The sequence below is a fragment of the Pecten maximus genome, chromosome 13, assembly GCF_902652985.1.
Source record: "Pecten maximus chromosome 13, xPecMax1.1, whole genome shotgun sequence".
Lineage (NCBI taxonomy): Eukaryota > Metazoa > Mollusca > Bivalvia > Pectinida > Pectinidae > Pecten > Pecten maximus.
In genome coordinates this window covers 12,093,914-12,116,553 of record NC_047027.1, presented here as the reverse complement: position 1 = coordinate 12,116,553, position 22,640 = coordinate 12,093,914, and the positions used below count along the sequence as shown (strand labels likewise).

Below are 22,640 nucleotides of genomic sequence, written 5' to 3'. Positions count from 1 at the left end.
AAGAACTGTTTCTGGGTGGATCTCGCCAGAACCATATGACAAAGGTAACCAACCAACTATGACACGTCCTTGTCAAAGCCTGTAGTGCAAAGGTTGTCAAAACCAGTTCCAGTCCAATGCACACATTAAACATATGTTGCAGATATGGACGGGTATCTTCGGATTCTTTTTGGAATGTTTACATCAGGAATATGTAGACTTGTAAGCAGCATCGGTAAGTTAATAATTTATTACAGAGATAAATTAATGCAGTTATTGTACTGAACTAACTATGTTTCCATAAGCGCCTAAGATCTGAGATATATACATTGTATATATGCGTGTTTGTAACTATATGGTGTGATATGGAAAAAAAACGTATAAAAGTTTCTATCGCATTTAGGGTAAAAATTTTGGAAGGCTTATAAGTCCATAAACATACACCCACATCCTCCCAATTAAGTATACAATTTTATATACAAGTGAATGTTTTGAGGTGATGTTACAGCTGAGTAATATTTTATAATTATTTCAAATTGTATCAAGTTAAGGACTTTTTTTGCATCAAAACTAACTTTCAAGTTTTCAAATCTGTAAGTTTACATCACAAAGCCTTCTCATTCGGTTATATAACTATTATAGGTCGAGATATGATAACAAAAGTAATTATTTTTCACCTGAATATCGCAGACCCTGTTACTTTAAAAAGGAAAATTGTAAATGATTGCACAAGAATATATAGAGGATATTGAATGGTTTCCCGTTTGATAAAACATATATGTATTTCACAAGTATGACAGACTATCGATGCTTTCACGAGTGCGAAGCACCAATGAAAAAATCAAAGTATTATGTTATACGAGTGAAATATATGTTTTATCAAACGGAAAATTTTCGCATTCATCAACAAAATATTAAAAACATTTTAAATTAGTACAGTATAGTTTTGATAAAAAAACGCGGGAATCAGTTAACTAATTCATGACGTCGTGTCTTTGTAAGATTACTCCACGTCAACTTGACGGCGCCATTTTTATAAAAAAAAAAAGGACTGATCTACGCAATTTAAGCGTTTAAGAATCTGTACATGAATAGCTAACACCAGGTGACTATTTGCCACGTTTCCGTTACTACAGATCTGTGTCAGTATGTAATAGTTGATATACATGTATGTCACGTTTCCGTTATTACATATCTGTATCAGTATTTAATACTTGATATATCACGTTTGCGTTATTACAGATTGCGGGGAGTCCCGTCTGACAGTGACAACAGATGACACGTGTTTGACCTTATCTCCCCTCGTGCCGTTCAGTCGTACCCCCGGGTCAATTATTAGGTACAGCTGTGCCACTCTCCTGACTGGTCTCCGGGAGTCGGAGATCGATTTTTGTCCCGTGGAGATTTGTCAGGACAATGGGAAATGGTCGACTGCTTCTTTGTCCTGTGCAGGTAACATATTCAACTTTCATTCTGATTAATGTCGATGTTTATTAGTGCAAAATATCGATACTAATGGTCATAATTATATGGAAACAAGAAATTTTAGTATATATTCCTCATTTGGTAGAATAACATGCAGGAAGCGGGCGTTGATATAATACAATGGCTGGGAAAACCGTAACAATAGTTATATTCAAATTAGAAACTCTTCAGATCTTTCTGCCAAGAAAGCATCACATATTAACCAGGAAGGGACGTCGAAATCACGTTTTATCACGTGCACGGAGTGTTCTTAATATGTCCTAGTTGTATTTGGCACATTGTGTTTTCGTCAGTGATTGATAATAGATTGTATAACTTGTTTCGCAATTGACCTAAAATAAATCAAGTTTACCATTGTTCATGGTAGATTGGGTAGCCATGAAAAAAAAACAAAAACAAAAACAAAAACAAAAAAACCCGAAAAACAAAAAAAACTCGATATTTCCTCGACCAAATCACTGCAAGGCTAAAAAGACTTTTCTCTGCAATAAAATTAGAAATATGTGTCGTGTACATGTTTTAACGTTCTTTAGAAATCCGATATTGAAAATAATCAAATCAATTGAACTAGGGGACTATTGAACCTCCTGTGTCATCCATCGTGTTTAACCACCATGGATGGAATCATGCCGACTGTATTTAATCCTGTATGTTCATTCTTCTGTATTTTTTTTATCACTATCACTTTTTCTATTTCTGTTCCTGGGCAAAGTTATCATCTTAAGCTTCCACAGACATATCTTTGGGTGTTGTTGCTCTTTTTTCATCTTATCTATTAGTTAAACGCGCTAGGTACAAATTTCCCTCTGACAGATGATTGTGCACTCATCATTTTTCTTTGTACTTTTTTAAATGGTTAGTTTTAGAATCATATCAATATTTTCATTTTCCAGTATTCACGGGTGTTATGTTGGAATGAGTCAACTAAATGCGAGTTGACCACCGCTGATGCTATGCTTCAAATCACCAATTACTCTTACCGGGAACGAGTGTTTTTAGCGTTTTATTGGAATGGGTATATTAAGGCATGAATAATTGATACAATAAAATAAATTTTGACATTGCACTTTTAGGAATAGTATGAAATATTGAACGAAATAATTCAGCAAATATATTTGAGTATTCACACCGATTTTTCAGTGAATGAATGTTATCCGCGCGGTAAATCCGAGGCTTACAAAGGTCGTCGGAAGTGTACAGTCAATGGACATGCGTGTGAGATATGGAGGAATCATGGGTATTCTGGACAGGACCATAGATACTGCCGGGACCCGGGAGGAGAGAAGGGTGCTCCTTGGTGTCATATAAAAGCCACGTCAGTTCCGGTCCCGTGGGAGTTCTGTGATGTCCCTATTTGTGACGGTATCAAAGAGATATGAAACGGGATATCATTTATTCCAAATTCTTATTGCAATTACAAAAGTAAAACCCACTGAAAATAACACAATGACGAAACAAAATGTCCCTCGAAAATGTTAATGAGCGTTGATTTTTTTCTTCTCTATTTCTACGATATTTTTAGACTTACAATATTCGTCCTTATCTTAGCATGAATTGCATGATTTTGTTTCTCTATGTTTGCAGAAAAACGTCTGGAAACAGCATGTGATGAAGGTATGTAAATCCTTTCACTATATATCGCATTCCTATTAATAAATAACAAGCTAATATAAATTATCATATCAAAATAGTAAGGAGACATTTGATGAAATTAAAATTATTTTGGGAACATTCCAAGACACTCACCCTGTGGTTCCTTTTCCATTTTATTCCATTTCTTGTCATTTTAAGGTTACTTTTTTTTCAAAGTAAATGATTGCTTTGGAGTATATTGAAACATGGTTGATAGGAGAACGGATTAATGTGGGTAGAGACTATGTTTTCGTTGTGCCTTCCATCCTTTGGCACATAATCTTGTTTTATAATACTAAAGTAGTAATGATACAAGTTTTGAATTTTGCAATTTTACAAGCCTTTTCGCGAGTTCAAAACGAGTATCATCAATCTTATCTGACGGGAAACTCCTGACATATTCTATTTGTCATATGGCTCATATTTACTTCCGTTGCTCTCCATTAAGAGCATTCAACCAGTTGACCTATGAACTGACCAGGGTCATATTGGACCTCGTCACTAAAATCAAATAGTCAAATAGTACCAGAAAAAATATCAAACTTCTTTTAATATTTTTGTATCAACTTCTGCATTTTCATTCTCTTCATTTTCCTTACTTATTTTCGTTTATATGAAATATATGAAAGAAACAGTCGATTTTTGCGCGTAGAAATAAAAAATGAATTTGATAGAACACAGGTGACGACAGGCGTGTTGAAGAAATGTGAACATTGGTGTCGTTTAACGGCTGCTAATGTCGACAACCTGTAATTCGGGGGTTTGTTTTGGTAATTCGCCTTTTAGACAAAATGTTTACGTTCACACGTGGCCACGCGCAGGAATACATTTCACACGGAATTAACCAATCACTACCGGTTATATTACAGATGTGTAAAAAAAGACACTTTCTTAAACGGTTTTATTACATGTAAAAGTCAAAGCACAGTAAGCATATGGTGAATAAGTACATACTTTGTCTCAAAAATATTTTGTCATAACTGTTAATTTCTCTACCGACAAGAAAAAGAAGAAGAAGAAAAAAGAGAAAAAAACATTTGGAGTCGAGATACTTATAGCCAGTACTTGAATGAGTCATATTATCAGTACTTATCCTGCTGTTTATGATGTTCATATATCATCTGTTACTAGATTAACATGCAGTTTCTATTTGAAAAAAAAATAAATCCAATCCTTGACACATATCGTGAATCAGTTGGAGGTAACCAGGGTCACTTCACTTAGACCAGAGGACTTTGGATTGTATAGTCATACGTAAATGACTTAGACACGACGTTTTAAATATCACTATATAAGCCTACATTTGTACTTAGCGCACCGGGTTGACAGAAAAACAACACACGACAAAATTTTTAAAATCTTTCTCCCGGAAACTGGATCTATAATAAAGGAAGTAAGAACAATAGACAGAAAACAAACAAACGCAAACACACTGATATATTGGTAGATTTATTTTGTATTGTTTAACAACCTGTCAACAGTTGAGGTCATTTAGGACGGTTTCTCCTGTATGCTAGATATGTATGTGTGGTGTATATGTGTGTGTCAGTATTGGTAAGGGATGTGGTAATTGATACACTAAGCTTTCGAGATATACATGTGTGGTGTATGTGTGTGTGAGTATTTGTTAGGGATGAGGTAATTGACTCACTTAGCATTCGAGATATACATGTGTGATGTATGTGTGTGTGTGAGTATTTGTTAGGGATGAGGTAATTGACTCACTTAGCATTCGAGATATACATGTGTGGTGTATGTGTGTGTGAGTATTTGTTAGGGATGAGGTAATTGACTCACTTAGCATTCGAGATATACATGTGTGATGTATGTGTGTGTGAGTATTTGTTAGGGATGAGGTAATTGACTCACTTAGCATTCGAGATATACATGTGTGATGTATGTGTGTGTGAGTATTTGTTAGGGATGAGACACTGAACTTGTACCTTCTACCCCGTATTCGTGATTTGAGATCTTGTCCTTTTCTTTGTAAACACGTTAGCCTTTCATTTTCCGTGCCTCCCTCGATATTGCCTCCCTTGGGGTGTCTTCGGTAATAAATTATCACTCCATAGTTGACATCAGGTCCGTGATATCCCAAGGAGTCAAACACGGACCTACCGTACGTAACCATCCAAAACTCACATCTCATCATATAAGAACGTTAAACAAATACATAACCAATCATTTATTAGGTAGAATGGTAATGTAAATGAATATTTTTCAGTTTATATAATGATCTCGTTAACATATTTGATAATATTTTGATAGTGACCCAGAAAGTCTTTGTGATCTATTGAGGTCATCTCCTACATGTACCTACCATTCCCGTTGAGTTAATGTCCGTACAGACGTAAAGTGCGATAGCCGTATGAACTGTTTAGTCCGTATTTGTTACTAACAGCTACAAGATTTTGGGAAATAATGATATAAAGATTTTACCAGCTATTTCGTTAAATATTGGTTATAATTGTTTTAAAGCTTAAAAAACAAAACAAAAAAAACCCACGAGATTAAATATCCATCTACATACGAGTAATCGAATTTGTTTGAGTTAAATATACAAAAAGACTATTACTTATATGGTCTTGTTTCTTTGTTCTTTTTGTAAGGAGGGAAATTTTTAAAGTTTGTTTTATTAATTTGCCCCGATTTTAGTTTTGTTCTCGTTTAACTCTTGTCCATATGAATCTCTGATCTAAGTTTTGTCCTTATTTTGTTATTGTTTAAGTTTTGTTCTCGTTTAACTCTCGTCCATATGAATCTGATCTAAGTTTTGTCCTTATTTTGTCATTGTTTAAGTTTTATTTTCGTTTAACTCTCTCGTCCATATGAATCTGATCAAAGTTTTGTCCTTATTTTGTCATTGTTTAAGTTTTATTTTCGTTTAACTCTCTCGTCCATATGAATCTCTGATCTAAGTTTTGTCCTTATTTTGTTATTGTTTAAGTTTTGTTCTCGTTTAACTCTCGTCCATATGAATCTCTGATCAAGTTTTGTCCTTATTTTGTCATTGTTTAAGTTTTATTTTCGTTTAACTCTCGTCCATATGAATCTCTGATCTAAGTTTTGTCCTTATTTTGTCATTGTTTAAGTTTTATTTTCGTTTAACTCTTGTCCTTATGTTTTCCCTGATCTTACTTTTATCTTCATTTCGCCCTCATTTGATACTTCAGTGATGTAGCACTACAAAGTCGATATCAGTTCCGCCATTACACATTGAGATAAACACGAACATACCGCAAAACACAGTCACCACACGCATGCATATCGCATACAACGGAGGCCGTCCTTAAATGACAATAGTTTTTCGAAAGGACGTAAAACACTAGTAAATCAAACCAATCAATGCCTATCTTGTATGTATCGATTTTGATTCGTTGTCTGTATAGATGTTGTTTTGCAGGTTACGTTTCCATCTATATAACGTATGTTTTAATTGCACATGAACCACGGGCAAATTGCACGCTCAGAAAGTGTCGTTATCCTAGCTATCTAATATATTATCATTGATGTTAGATTAAAAGCTAGTAGACCCGTGTGTTTCATGATTCGTTCGCGACATTGCGTTTTTATGTCTCCTACCTGATATAACATACAAACTTAGACGGTTATTTGATTTGACAAGAATAAATTGTTATTCTGTCGAATTCCGTTATATCGTTATTCCTTGTGCAAACATGACTTGCACATCAGATCGTTATTGAAGTGACTAAGTGAAAGAAACTTTATCATGACTGAGAGCGGAGTTATAATGATTATATAATCTTGACAAATATTGACCGAAATTTTCACCAAAAATGATAACTCGCTTAATTCGAACACTCGGATAACTCGAAGTTTTTTCGTGGGGCCCCGTCGACTTCGAGTTAACGAAGTTACACTGTATAACGTTTGTTGATAGTTATTTTCCGTTTCAAACACATTTTAATCACCATTTTGGCCGCAATGACCGTGATAGTGTTGATTGAGCGTTAAGAATGTTATAAGTAACTAAATTTTCTAAATTTTTTACATGTTTATTGTTTTATTCATCGGTCCGTCCATTTCTTTGTCTTTGCATGTTTGTCTTCCTTTCTCTATCTTCTTATGTTGCATGTTTGTCTTTCCCTTCTCCTTCTTCCTATGAATTGTAAATGAATTAAAAAAGAAGTGCCAGTGCCTTATCTCAACTGTCAGGGTTTCCAGGGGCCAATTATGTCAATATACTCTCGGTGATCCTGTGAGGCCTCTTGAAGATTCCGGTAGCTGCCCCGTGCCTGATCCTCCTGTACACTTATACATAAGTATGCCTACTTAGGTATACTGTATCATTGTGTCAATGTACAACAATGAGAACTTTGTTATCAGATTGCACTCACGACTTCTTATATTCGTTGTTGATGTTTACAAGTTCGTGAGTACTAATACAAAGTGGTGTATATCGATAATCGACAGCTTAGACACCAATGCGGTATTTCCAACCATACCTATACCAAGCTGACTAGTTTATTTTACCCTTGACAAACATTCAGTAGTCATCAAACTTTTTTTTTTTTTTTTTTTTTTAATGTTTCAACCCTGCTATCTACATGCCATGGTTAAGTACTTATATGCCTAAAACCCTACGTTTCTATTGTTTAAGTTACTGTGTTATATAAGTCTAGGTTGGTACGACTCCAGTTTGGCATAAGTATATACTATAGATAAACCTAAACTCGTATGCCTGTGAATTGTAGAATCCTTTGGGGTATACCTTTAGACATTGTAATGTTTTCAAGCTGATATTTATTTTTGTCTGTGTTATAGAGTATGTAGAATCGTGTAATCTACCGGATATGACAGTGAAGGTTGATCATGACTGCACTGGGATTAAATCACTTCCGATTTATAGCATGGATGTCGGATCGAGTATACACTTCCGGTGTAGCTACATACAGGCCAATTTACAATCATCGACCGGCTATTGCCCCGTGCAAGTGTGCCAGACAAACGGAAGGTGGTCAGCGGCCTCTATATCATGTGGTGGTCAGTTTCCTTAGTCACCAAATAACAAATACCTACATATACGTATTATAGAACTATATTCTCGCGGTACATGTCGTTTTTGTTTTAAGCATATTATAAAGGTGATGGACAATGTAATCAATATTAATAACAATAATAATAACCATTGGACGTAGCGAAACTACTTGTCTATTAATGGCGTCAACAAAAAATGTTGCATTCCACAGCCTTATTTCAGGTACCGCGAGAATAGGAAACTCGTATACATTAAGATTGAGCTAAATACCATATAGAGTAGCAATATATTATTGTATAAAAAGGCTTCGATAAGTCCAATCAAAGAAGCATATACTGTATTTAAAAGAGTTACATAGAGCTAAAACTGCACCATACATCTGTATTGTCCTTCTAGGAGTCGTCAATTATGCTAAGGACCAACCAAAGAGTCGATACCAAAGAAGCCACCACAAAAAACTAAAACAAAGACAGAAAGAAAGCGAAAAAAACTGAAAACATTTGAAAAAATAACAGTGAAAATTCATAGCAAAAATGTTTTAGTTAATGATATTATATTTAGTTATTTCATTTCCATTAACGTGCAATAGTTAACAGATGATAATGACATGGATTCTGTTATTATCCGATATTATGTTTGTTTTTGACACTGATACATTAAAAACGAAATAAGATTGTACACAGTTGTAAACAAATACGCATTGTGTGATGCTAATTTGATTCTGAAATACATCCATCCAATATACGATTTCCATAAATGTGCGCGAGGATGTGTATGCTTGATTTCATCAATGAAGCCGTAATAAAGTTGATCAAATTCTTTTTATACTTATTATTTTTAGAAAACGAATGCTATGAAGCTGGCCGATCTCATGAATACAAGGGTCATAGGTCATGTACCAGTTCCGGAAGACAATGTCAGGCTTGGGAGAGTCAATTCCCCCACATGCATGAACTTAAAGCTACGTCATTTCCGGGGGAAAATATGACGGGTTCTTACTGCAGAGACCCGGATCGATTGAGGGGAACCCCCTGGTGCTTCACCCTGGATCCAGAAATTGAATGGGAAGACTGCAGTGTAGATCTCTGCGACGGTAAATAAAGTCACGTGGTATAAACTTGTTGTTAATCCTTCTCAATGAGAATGTGTTTAGGGAGCGATAGAAATGAAGCCCAATATTTCATCACAGAGTTATTTAACATTATTTGATATCTCTTTAATAGATTAAATGATTAACTTGAATTTATTTAATTCTTTATGGATTTAAGGATTAACCTGAATATATATCTAATATCGTTTAATATTTAATGATTAATTTTATATATTTTTTCGTTTGATATACTATATACAATCCCCATAAAATACCCCTTTTCAATGGATTCTTCTTTCTGAAACATGATAACTCCGTTGTATCATCCAGTCAAAGGTAACGTTACAAATGGTAACGTCATATTGTACGTAATGGGCTAGCATGATTTTTAAACCAATAGAAGTTCTTGTTACAAGCTATTAAGTAATTTGTACTTTCAGTTATATGATTCAGAAATTATTTGTAAATTTATGTACAAAATATCAGTACTGTCTACATTTTCAGAAATAGAATTGGTGTCAACAAAATGTGAGTATACCGTTTTGCGGTATCATACCTTTATCCCGAATGTTGTTTCTTTATCTAGATACCATGTACAAATATTATGACTTACATATTGAATATCAAAACAACTTAATCAGATGCCAATGTCATAAATTAACTGGTTCTCTCGCTTTGAAGCTACATAAGACTTTTTAATCCATGCCACCGTTTGTCATAATTATGTACATTTAATTACAGGCAGTATACTAAGTGAACAAGACGTAGGAATCGGATACCCTGCCCCGTCTGACAAATATCTACACATTCCCTCTGATTCAGACCAATTCATACAACAAACAGAGAGCACTCTCAACAGGAATGAACAAATCTTATCGTCAGCATACATATACCACAGCAACGATCTACCCGTATCAACAACAGTCCTCCATAGTAACGATCAACCCATATCAACAGTATACACATTCCATAGTAACGATCATCCCGTATCGACAGCCGTCCTCCACAGCAACGATCAACCCGCATCGACAACAGTCCTCCACAGCAACGATCAACAAATATCGACAACAGTCCTCCATAGCAACGATCAACAAATATCGACAACAGTCCTCCATAGCAACGATCAACAAATTTCGACAACAGTCCTCCATAGCAACGATCAACAAATATCGACAGTAGTTCTCCATAGCAACGATCAACAATTATCGACAGCAGTCCTCCATAGCAACGATCAACAAATATCGACAACAGTTTTCCACAGCAACGACCAGTCTGTATCGGTAATATACACCCACCACAGCAATGCTCAACATGTACTTTCCGTAGAAACTATACAAAGCTACAATAAGGAAACAGAGTCAAAATATACAGCAGGCAGCCACGAACAACACTTGCCGTCAGAGGAAACCCCAAACACTTACTCACAGGTAACAAGCGTACCGAGCCAACAAACCTTCAGGCATGAGTATAAAAAAACAACTGTCAACGATATAGATACTTTAGGGTATTTGGTTGCAAAAGAGACTACGCAGGGTGGTTTGTTCTCGGAGTTCTCAGATAAGGATGCGTACACTTCTCCTGTCTTGATTAAAGCTAATTTTGGACCTGAATCATTTTTGAAAACAACAACATTCGAAATGTTTAACGATGCGTACATAATGCAAAGCGGAATAAATAATTTCATGTTTCCCTACCTCTCCTCCAACTTAGTTTCAAAGACTGAATCCGATACAGAAATGGACCCACTTTCAGCTGAATCACCATTGCCTACTGACGTGTCTGCACGCGCACGGTTGTATAGTGTGGTTGAAGCTTCTGCAAGAAACAGTGAAAGTTTCAAAGCATTCTTACCGGAAGTGGCCACAAGTGCAACAGAATCTGAGAGCCAAAGACTTTTACGCTATGACATGTACACTACATCATTGACTAGTTCTTTCCGATCGGATTCTGATGGGCCTTACATTGACAACTTTTATACGAACGAGGCTGTCCCGAATACATTGCGATATGAAGTCGTTACGTCGGTGCGGTATGACGGCGGACCGATGGGTGGATCTAGTGGATTAGACAGATTGTCGACACAGGATTCGTTTGTTGACATAAAAGCGGAGCAGCATACTCCATCACAAAACTCTGATATCAGGAGAAGTCTGAATGAGGTGACGGGAAGTACCACTAAAGTCCTAATGGATGAGGGCTCAGTGTCAAATTCTCATCAGATAAGACCATCATATGACTCTATTCCAAGTTCAATACATGCTGCTACGTCACCATTACCAGTGACGTCTGCAGCAGGGAACGGGATCTATCCGTCGTCTGTGAAACACCGTCCACATATAGACTATACTGACAGGTCGGAAAACGGAAATGAAGAGATGATCCCGACGGATAAATGGGCAGACCATGTATGATGCAGTTTTGAGTCCTGTAAGCTCATCGTTAGAAGTTTCATTCCCCTCTTCAATCCTTCTTTCTGCCACTGACCATGTTCTGCAAAATAGCAGACGGGGAAAAGACGAGTCGAATAAATTAGTCACAGAGGGAAAGGCACAATATTCTTCTAAAGAGATGAGACAGAATAACACAAACCTTTCATCTAGTGGCCAGTTTACATCATCTTCCGTACTTCGTGAGCATACCGACGAAGACAAATTGAAGAAGATTGTTCCTAAACAGTGTTCGGTTGGCATGGACGGCATACGCGATCGTTTAGATACCAACGTATGGCTATTTCAAGTGGCTTATAATAACTTCACTAAGTTATCTCCCCTGAGTGGCACTCTCAATAGAAAAAATGAAAATGAAATATCGTGTGGTCGACACTGTTCCCGCGCTTATAAATGTGACATATATGCCTTTAATTCGGAGTGTAATATGTGTGCTATGTTCTCATGGGACACAGGCGATTTTAACTTAGATTGTACAAAACATGAAGGGATCGTATGTTACACAAAATGTTTTACTGCTTAAGGGTCATCTATATAGCAGAATAATGTTGAATTTCAAACACGAATAAATAGCTTTAAAATTGCACAAAAATAGTCATGTAATATACCAAAATGTTTGTTGGGACATGTAGTGTCTTAAAATCACAAATAATTTGATGTAGATGCTAACAATTTCTTCTACAGAGTTACTTTGTGGTAAGTTGTACCATGGAATAATTCTAAGCCACAAAAATAACCAAACCTGAAAAATAGCCCAGATGTCATGCTCACAGGTGTCTATAGCACAGGGTAGGAGCATTTGTTTGACCAGATTTGACTGTATGTAGGTATAAACACATATTTAGTTTTGACCTTGAAATGCAAATGGCGGCTGTGGATGATATTACACAAATATGGCATAAAGGGGGGTATTTCAGCCATTAAAAATGCTCCTATATAATACATTTAAGACATCTGATTATAGTAAGAATGACCATTTTAAGACAAATTGTCAAACTGGTGAGTTTTGGGCCTTTTTCAGAAATATATATCTTTTACCCCAAACTCAACGGATGAACATTTTTTCCTAAAAACAGTCTTCCTGCCATGTCTAGAGTTCTCTATAGTGGATAATATGAGCATTTTTGACGTTTGAAATACCTTCTTATATGCCATAATTGTCTGATCTTATTCACAACCGCCATTTGCATTTCAAGGTCTAAATAAAATCAGTGTTAATACATATCATAAAGTCCAATCTAGTCAAACCAATGCTCCTATTTTGTGCTTTAGACCCTTGTGAGCAAAACGACATGACTGTTTTGCACAATAAATGAGATACAAATGAGTTAATTATTTCCCCCTGAAACATGCATTTTTCTCATATTTTGTTGAAATTTACGAACTACTGAACAAATTGAATGTCAACAGAAAGGCCCACAGTTTGACATGATACATATCAAAATGTTATCAAGTTATTTCTATTAAATAACACCCTAGTATGGATGTATAGCCTTGTAAAATATCAACTGTTTTGGCTGGATTTGCTGTTTAGATGCCCCTTAACCATGTTTGGGATAAATGCGCAGCTATTGTAATCCTCGGTTTGTCAGTAACAATTAAACTTTAGGTTACATATATCGGTGTCTTGTTCCAAGATTTTGTATGTTTGTTTGGAGGTTTAAGCGATAAACGCAAGAACTAAGGTCTTAAGGACTAGATGGATGATTGGGCCAATTAAGAAAAAGTGAACCTTAAACGAGACCGCTAGTCAAAGTCAAATACCGTTTTGATGATTTGCTTGTTTGATTGCTTGCTGGGTTTTATCGACTCGTGAATAGCCAGGGTCATTTTGAGGCAGTGTCTCCTTGAGGGTGTTGGTAACTAACTTATATAAATATAAACAATATACGAAAGGCCCATCGCATGCCACTCAGAATTATAAAGCTAAAGTTTCTTGCTTAAGGACTCAACCGCGACAGCACAGATTGGCCCATTTCTCAGCTTCCCGAGAAATACAAATCGTGACGGATAGGAAGTTTAGAAAAAGCGCATCTCCGATCGATTAATCGAGGACGAGATGTAAAAAAAAAATTGAATTGGAGATTCTTCAAAATGTGCCAAGAAATAAATATCATAAAAGTCTTTTTCTCGTCAACGACACCAACAAAGATATTTCCAGATAATGCCACGTTCTTCAACTGAAAACCAGGGTTATTTTATTAGGTTCATTTATAGCCTGATATTGCAGCATTTTTTTTATTCATTTACTTGTATACGTTATACGTAACTTGATCTACTACCAACAGGCTAATTAGACTTTCACAAAAAATCATTTACGCCCGAAGGTTGGTACGCTTTATGTACGCCAGATTTATATAATATCTTTAGCGCACAAAAATGACCCTTCATTATAATATACACCACGTACAGATATTGCTCTTATTAGGATAAGTGTATAGTGTATGGTCGATCCGAAATCCATGCAATAAATCGGAAGTGACTTTATCCCAGAGCAATAATAATCAACCTTCACCGTCATAACCGGAAGAATACACGATTTGTTTACCAGCCAGGTACTGATGTGTAATACATCGGTTTAATTTTTACTATCTTTTCCTGCTCTCTAAATATCTTTACTTTTCTCCCTTAACTACAAGTACGCCCCTGTTAGGCAGACTTCAGGGTCTGTCCCTGGCCAAACGTACCAGTGTCTGTTCGCTCGTTGACAGTGTAAGGTGTAAGGTGACCAGACGAGGTTTCCTGCTAGATGTATTTGTCTGTTCAATGAAGGATAGTTTTGTTGGCACAAAAAATTGGCCTGAATCACTCACCTGCTACTAAGGTAGCTTTCTCTAGATCAGTTATTGAGATGCTAGCTGAGTGATTAACTCTTCATTGTACACTGAAACAACTTTTGGTAGACCTTCCTCCGAGCGTACTCCTGAATATCCAGGTCATAGGTTTAAACAATTTATGATTTAAGTCAATTGCTATCGAGATCTTGTTGGCAGAGGATCAATATCATTCATCTTGACCCCTGAACCTCTTGGTCATTTAGAAGAAGTCGTTTAAAGACTTTACAACATTTGACTGATGTGATCTTTAAAGGAAGTTGAGTTAAATCATTTAAACAATATGTAGAGCCGTTTATCAAAGGAAAATGTTGTTCCACTACATTGTATATTGACCGTTTTGGCCTACTGGTTATTAAGAATAAATTGTTTAAAGATTTAACATATTTGACACATTTTGCCTTGAAAGTAGACCACCGTGTTTCCTTTAACAAATTTTGTAGGTCTTTATCCCAGCATGCTCCTGGACCACTATGATGAATCTGTGCTCTTGAAGGTGATCTAAGCCAAATGTTGGCGCCGGGTGAATTGCGTCGCACCAAGTCGTAAGGCACTTGTCATTCGGACAGATGAGCTAATAACGGAACGAACAAAAAGGTTTTTGTCCATGCACAAGATTTTGATATTTATATGTAAATAAATACATTTAGTCTAACTAAAATTTAATGACTTTAAATACAAAGTACATGTTGTTTTCCGACAAATACACTATTTTAGCATGCTATGGACGAATAGAGTATAGTTTATGTTGCAATGCGTTAATGTATGGAGAGAAAGACTAGATGTTAATTCCTAGATGTTAACATTTGGCTCCCATAAAATAAATCATACCTTGACCATCACAGGAGAAAGAACGATCTCCTGATGACGATAATGTTGTTTTCTTATTTTATTGTTCTTAATACACATACTTAAACATTTTATAACTTTCAAAGAGCTGCTCCGAATGTCACATTTTCCACGGCTGATTGCTCCCACAAATACTTCAAAACACTGACATGCCGATAGATTAATACTTCTGTTAGGATCCATATATCAGTTTTGATTTTCTATTTCCTTGTGTGATTATGACGGCAGTCAGGCTTGTTAGTTCGCCTAGAGGCTACTAAGGAGAGCTTCATATAAAAAGTATTTGACCTATATATTTACAGGTACTGAACGTGATTTTCCTCTCTGGAACATTTATTTTAAATAGTATTTCTATTCATAATTTTCTCTCGTTCCATCTATTCTGAGTTGGGAGGCTGACTTTATCTACAAGCACCTAAGCTTTTGTGTGGATTTCATCATGCACATGTTAGTTCCATAATAACACTTAAAGATGTTTGAAAATAAATGCATACCTCTATGAACTTTTAACACTAGTGTTATTTAATGACTGTTTAATTCTCCAAATACGCCACAACTAAGCTGCACCATACGGTGTTTAAGTTATCAAAGTTTTTATATAGTAGTAAGCTCTGGTCGTACAACTTTTGTCCGCTTGATTTCTGATATTGAGTCCAGAGAAAACTCGGACTGTTACAGCTTCAGTTATAAACTACGATGTTATTGATTCATTTCCTTGTTATGATTTTGCACTTCCCCACTCAAACATCAAATCGAGTGCAAGCGTATCTCCGTGACAGTTAGGGGACAGGACAAGTGTTGTTTACCGGTAAACATAATAGAACGGCGCGTGATTAACACATGCTTAAGAAACCGGAAGTTGTGTACCAGTCCTCGCGGTCACACTCAAACCACAGCCTCATGACTCTTGCGCTCGCTTTACATTGCTGTGTAATCCCGTTATTATTTTCGTTTGTATGGTTGGTTAGTTATATTATCATGAACGGCCAATCATCATTTGAAAGGTCATTACGGCCGAAAATGGCGGGTAGAAATGGGAATAAAACGAAACAACATAAAAAAAAATATTTAAAGAAGAAATATATATATATAGACAAATGTAGTTATATCACTTATACCCTATGGTACAGACCGATAACTTTTAGACTGTTTAAAAGTTTGCATATGTTACAAAGCAAGGAAATGTAGCGAGACAAAACAACCCAGACAGGGCAGTACAGGGATTTTCCAGTCATAGAATGTAGCAAGACGTCAAGCTTGACTAAAACATATCAAACACACTGCTATTAGTAATGGGACTTTAATTGTCAATGAAGAGCATCACACGACCAATGGTTAAGGGTTTGGTTTATTCTTAACGTCCTATTAACGTCTAGGGTCGTTTAAGGACAAGCCTGGAAAGCTGGAGTACCAGGGAAAAAACACCCGGCCTACGGTCAGTACCAGGCAAATATCCCAGGTGGGTTTCGAACTCGCAACCAACAGATGGAGGACTAGTGTTGGGACACCTTAAGCACTCGGCCACCGCGGCCCCCTGCTTACACAATACATGTAAAAAAAACAACAAAAAAACAACCCTGCAAAACATAAAACATGTACACCTCCATATATGGTCTGAGCAGACGACCTGCCGCGCAGACATTTTTGAGTAGTCGAACCCTTTTGTGCTAAGATTGTCAGCTTGTTCATTCATGTGTATCGAGTACTTAAGGAATTTGTACACTTTATTGAGTAACTTTGAAGTAATGAGCCTCGAATTATTAAGGGACCTATTGCTTTGCTCCGCTTCTTCCTCTTCTCCTTTTTCTTCCGCCGTGGAATTTTGTCCGAACTTTACTCAAAAACCATTTGTCGGATTCTAATGAAACTTTGCACGAGTATAGGGTGGGTTAGGAGGGATGCAAGAACCTTTTTTTTAGAAATAGAGTAAACAAAATGGCCGCCATAGTGAGGTTTCTGATTGGCTCAAAATTAGATATTGTCCGATTTTGGCGAAAATTTGTATAAAGGGGGTTTGAGGATAGGCGAACGCAATGGTATTACTTTCGAAAACCTGTGTTGCCATGGAAACGAAATGGAGGCTTCTGATTAGTCGAAATCTAGATATTGTTCGATTTTGATGAAATTTGGTACATAGGGGTATTAGGGGACTGCAAAATCAACTGAATGAGTTTCGTTGCCATAGCAACCATATGGAGGCTTCTGATTTGTCGAAATTTAGATATCGTTCGATTTCAATGAAATTTGGTATATAGGGATATGGAGGGATGCCGAACATAATGGTACGACTGCGAGGGCGTTTGGAGGACTTCTGTTATGGTTTCCCATTACAATTAGTACTTGTTACATATTGCTTTTTAGATTATGAATTTCATGATCAGTTTGATATAACGGATAATTTGGTACAATTGACAGTTTGGTACAATGAGCAATTTGATACAATGGGCAGTTTGGTACAAAAGGCAGTTTAATATAACGGATAGTTTGGTACAATGGACAGTTTGGTTCAATGGACAGTTTGGTTCAATGGACAGTTTAATATAACGGACAGTTTGGTACAATGGACAGTTTGGTTTAATGTACAGTTTAATATAACGGACAGTTTGGTACAATGGGCAGTTTAATATAACGGACAGTTTGGTACAATGGACAGTTTGGTTCAATGGACAGTTTGGTTCAATGGACAGTTTGATACAATGGGCAGTTTGGTTCAATGGACAGTTTGGTTCAATGAACAGTTTAATAAAACGGACAGTTTGGTACAATGGGCAGTTTAATATAACGGACAGTTTGGTACAATGGGCAGTTTGGTTCAATGGACAGTTTGGTACAATGGACAGTTTGGTTCAATGGACAGTTTAATATAACGGACAGTTTGATACAATGGGCAGTTTGGTTCAATGAACAGTTTAATAAAACGGACAGTTTGGTTCAATAGATAGTTTGGTATATCGACAGTTTCAATAATATCATAAACTGAAAATTGAGGGAGTCGAGATTTTGTTAAATGTAGACTCGTTTTATTTCGGGCCATCCATTTACGTGATATCTGAGGGTAATCACTTCATTTTCTTCTAACGTCATTAAATGTCTCACCACTGACACTCACTGAGATGTCGTCAGTATACATTTTGTACATGCTGCATAATAGATTAAGTTTCAACTTTCGAACCATGGGAGTGTTCATTGAAGGTTGATGATACACCTTTGGGAGTGTTCATTGAAGGTTGATGATACACCTTTGGAATCTTGCAATCTGTCAGCCAGGTACGACCTGAAAATGTTTCGATACACCGGTAGCGTGCAGTTGTGAAACGTAAAGTGTTTATTGTACAACCATTGCGAAACAAATTCCATCAACTTAAATGTATCAAGTTTGTTTCTCGCAGGGGGTCTTATATATAATTAGTGTGTGAGTAAACCAGAGAACCCGTAAAAACCTGCGTGGTCGGGCAGGTGACTCAATACCTTTTTACGTCCGATCGAGAATCATACCCCGGTCGCCTTGGTGAAAGGCAAAGGTGTTTGGCACTCTGCCACCCTACCACCCTAGCTTTGAATTTGATAACATCATATTCACTATTTCACAATCGAAGGCTTTAAGTATATATGATTCATTTTTTTGAATAGACTGCTGTGAGAAGTTTATTTTTTATTTTATTTTTTAGCTTTCAGAACAATTCCGTACATGTTTTGACTTGACCCTGATTATGTGTTGTGCGTGGATCTGACAACGCTTTATGTTTTTTGAGAAGTTCCATTATGTACACAGAGTCCTCTAATTTGGCATACACAATCTCTATCATGTTGCTATCAACTGTTTACATTTCATATTGATTTCTTCTTAGAGGAATAAAATAAGCATTTCTATTTTCTCAAAGCAAAATGTTCTGTTTTCCCCCACAAACTTTGGCGCTTATTTACATGGAGTTTAACGTATTCCCACCTATAATCCAACGCTATCATGCGCGCAGAAACGATATCATATTTGCTATTGTTGACTGCTTTTGGAAACCCCCCCTTTACAGAACATAAAGTATCTGGAAAATGCGCCGTCTACCAAGTAAATTACCTTTAGTTCTATTGTTGTGGGTAAACTTTCATACTTTTTAGCTGTTTTCGCCCCTGATATCACGGAATAGTCCAATAAAAGACAAAAAGCTGGTGTAACAAAAACAGGAACAGGAATTCGTATTCAATTCTGATGTAGTAACGGTATGGATTGGCTTACACGTCCTCTCTGAGGAACAATTAGGATGCCTTTCCTACCATCCACCCTAACGGAAATAAGACCTAAATCCTTCCCTGTGAGCCCTGTGTATTTTTGAGAGGACAGATATACGTCACTTCCTGTCAGTTTAGCCTACAGCCTACCTACGCGGTAAACGCTCCCCATTTATACACAGAAACATATAAACTATTATATGTGGTGTGCTAAGCCTAACATTAACTAACCCTGTGTATGCCGAGTGCTCCAGTTACTCCAGTTCTGACCCTGTGTATACCAAGTGCTCCAGTAACTCCAGTTCTGACCCTGTGTATACCGAGTGCTCCAGTAACTCCAGTTCTGGGTGTTATAGTGAGTGACACAGATGGACAACTGAACGCATGCAATTGTTTTCACAATGACGACCAGCATGGCTACTTTTTCCACAGTCATCACACAAACGAACATTTCAATGGACATAAATATCTCGACAACTGGCTTGATGTCGTTCGAAAGGAATATCACAACAGTTCCATCTGTTGAAACCGACTCGTTCAGAGTTTGTGGAACACCTGACAGCTGCCTGTGGACAGTATTGTCACCTCTCATATTTTTCATCGGAATTTTTGGCAACATTTTAAATGTGTACGTCCTAAAACGTTTAAAATTTTACGAGAACGCCACTCTAATTCTGTTATTCGTGTTGGCCTTTGTTGACATGACTGTGCTGTGTGTTGGACCTACTCGGTATTGGATAAAGTCAACATTTGATGTTGATATAAGAGATGTTTCTGGGTTCAGTTGCAAGTTTCACTTATTCTTGATCTATTTTTCCATGCATATGTCGTCATGGATACTAGTCCAAGTTACATGTGTCAGATTTATCAAAACTGTTCTACTGGACAACCGGTTTACCACCATAAGGAAGCTGGTGACAATTAGAAACAGTATTATCATTCTGGTAATTATCAGCGCGTGTCTAACGGCCCTGGATTTTCATTATTTCTTCACAAATGGAATCCTAGATGGCGAATGTAACTCTTTGGCAGACGACATTTACGCCTTTGAGGAGTTCGTATTTACTTATGTAGACCTGGTCGTTTTGGTGATTATACCTGGGGTAATCATGATTGTTTTGAATATATTAATCATACGACAGATTCAAAAGCTGAGGTGTAACAAAAGACTATCAACAGGATCAGACGGCAGCAACCGAATGTCGCAGAAAGGACAACAGTCTGTCTCCAAAATGACAAAAATGTTGGTGTTTACAACGTTTTACTTTGTCGCCGCCAGTTTGCCGATATGCATCTACTATATCGTGGATTCGTATGTTCGTCCAGATGCCAGTTCGGACGTCGAACAATCACTAGACCTCGCCTGGGCCATTGTATATCTGATCCAATTCACACATTTCGCGAGCAACTTTTACTTCTACACAGCCACCAATAAGCGATTCAGGACCGAACTGGGAAAAATCGGCAGAAGAGTGGGGAAAGTGTAAGTTTATATAAGTTCTGTCATTGGTCATTATTTTCCTGTCAGCTTTGAGTTACTATTGGCGACAAGTTAATAACAAATTGTAATTTAATAACATCAGATATGAGTAAACGAGTGTTAAAATGTTCCTGAACTTGATTGGTATTCATCACTTTCCAGTGTGTTAGTTACCATTTGATACTTGAACTTCGATTAAATATTTCCTTTTTCTTCTTTTTTGTATGTCATTTTTTAAAACCCAGATTATTATTGATTTTGTATATCTTAACAAAATTGATATTTTTTTTACAATGTAATAGCAAAGATATAATTTTTTGTTCCAAGAGCCTTTATAGAAATCGATATGTTATCCATATTTTCCATTTATTGTGTTTTGATATTTTTATCTCTTCAGATTCATTCCTGTCCAATCCTCCGAACCGTCCAACAGCGCCGACTCACATCTTAGATCAGCGACTGGCGACTCATGACCAAGTCACCAAATCACCATGGTTACAGAGATCTCGCCATCACTATGGCCACAGAAAGTCATTTGGTGTTCACCAGTCAATGAAGAAAATCTGAAGATAGTTTCGAAACAGAACTATAACGATAAAGATTTGGGTATCAGTCAACATGACAACCACACATGGAGTGTTCTATTTGTAGCACATCATTTTCGAGTAAATATATCTAATGTCAATATGACGTGGAAAACGTAGTTTTCGTCAAGACTGGAAAGTGATGGGCGATATCATAACATTCATGTTCACACACTTCACGCATCGCAAATGTTGAAGAATATTTGATATATTGTCAGCAACGGTAAAAAACTCAACAACAAAAACTTTCATCTATTGGGACACCTACTTTTGTCGCGTGTTTTGCTTCTTGACACGTGCTACAATAAACTGACTTATGTTGGAGAATTAAGAAAACACTTGCACATAATTGCCGCAATATAAACAACGAAAACACAACGACCTGTTAAAAGTTAAAGTGGCCAAGTATTCTCACCGTTATGGATTACATAACATGTTACTTATCGTACTTAGTAGAGATGGCGTGTTAACATAGATATATTTAAGGGTATCAAATACAGCTAGTGATCTGCTTCGGATTAGCACGTGAGGAATTGCCAGAAAGATCACGAATTATATATGTGTGGTGTATAGAAGTTATATCATACAGGGACCAGGCAACCGTCACTGTTACGGAATTCGATATTCCATCATATTTCTTTTCTCTCGGCTTCACATTGTACAGCGAACTATTTGATATATTTTTGTAAGACAATTTCTTTATATGTACAAACGACATCTTTACATTCAATTTAAATGTCTCGTTGAATCAAAGAATTAAAAATGTCGTTGAATATGACTGCGTTGTGCTTTTCTGAAATATATATCGATATGTCTATAAGATATTTATATTGCTTATTTCTATATGAATAAATATACAAATAATAAATATACCTATCATAAAGGAAGGTAAAATGTTTACAGGATAAAAAGGGCAGAAGATAAGCGAGTTGAAGATAAAGAGGAATTAAAGACAGAATATACCAAATAATACAGGTATCTATCATATAAAGTCATATCTTAATACATAGGTACGGTAATAGAAATTATGAAAAGGA

At 36.5% G+C, this 22,640-nt stretch overlaps 2 protein-coding genes across 2 annotated transcripts; both read left to right on the top strand.

The window, feature by feature from the left end:
• Positions 1-144: 144 nt before the first annotated feature.
• Positions 145-12,218, top strand: LOC117340434. The gene is made up of 8 exons (XM_033902195.1): positions 145-214; positions 1,222-1,431; positions 2,605-2,826; positions 3,049-3,078; positions 7,882-8,100; positions 8,937-9,188; positions 9,690-9,713; positions 9,927-12,218. Exons 1-8 carry the CDS (start codon positions 145-147, stop codon positions 11,594-11,596), a joined length of 2,697 nt encoding a protein of 898 aa, XP_033758086.1. The 3' UTR covers positions 11,597-12,218.
• A 7,487-nt stretch (positions 12,219-19,705) lies between these two features.
• LOC117340259 (C-C chemokine receptor type 1-like) lies at positions 19,706-22,378 on the top strand. Its single transcript, XM_033902017.1, has 2 exons — positions 19,706-21,022; positions 21,417-22,378. The coding sequence occupies exons 1-2, from the start codon at positions 19,941-19,943 to the stop codon at positions 21,490-21,492; spliced, it is 1,158 nt and encodes a 385-aa protein (XP_033757908.1). The 5' UTR covers positions 19,706-19,940; the 3' UTR covers positions 21,493-22,378.
• The last annotated feature ends 262 nt before the right edge of the window (positions 22,379-22,640 follow it).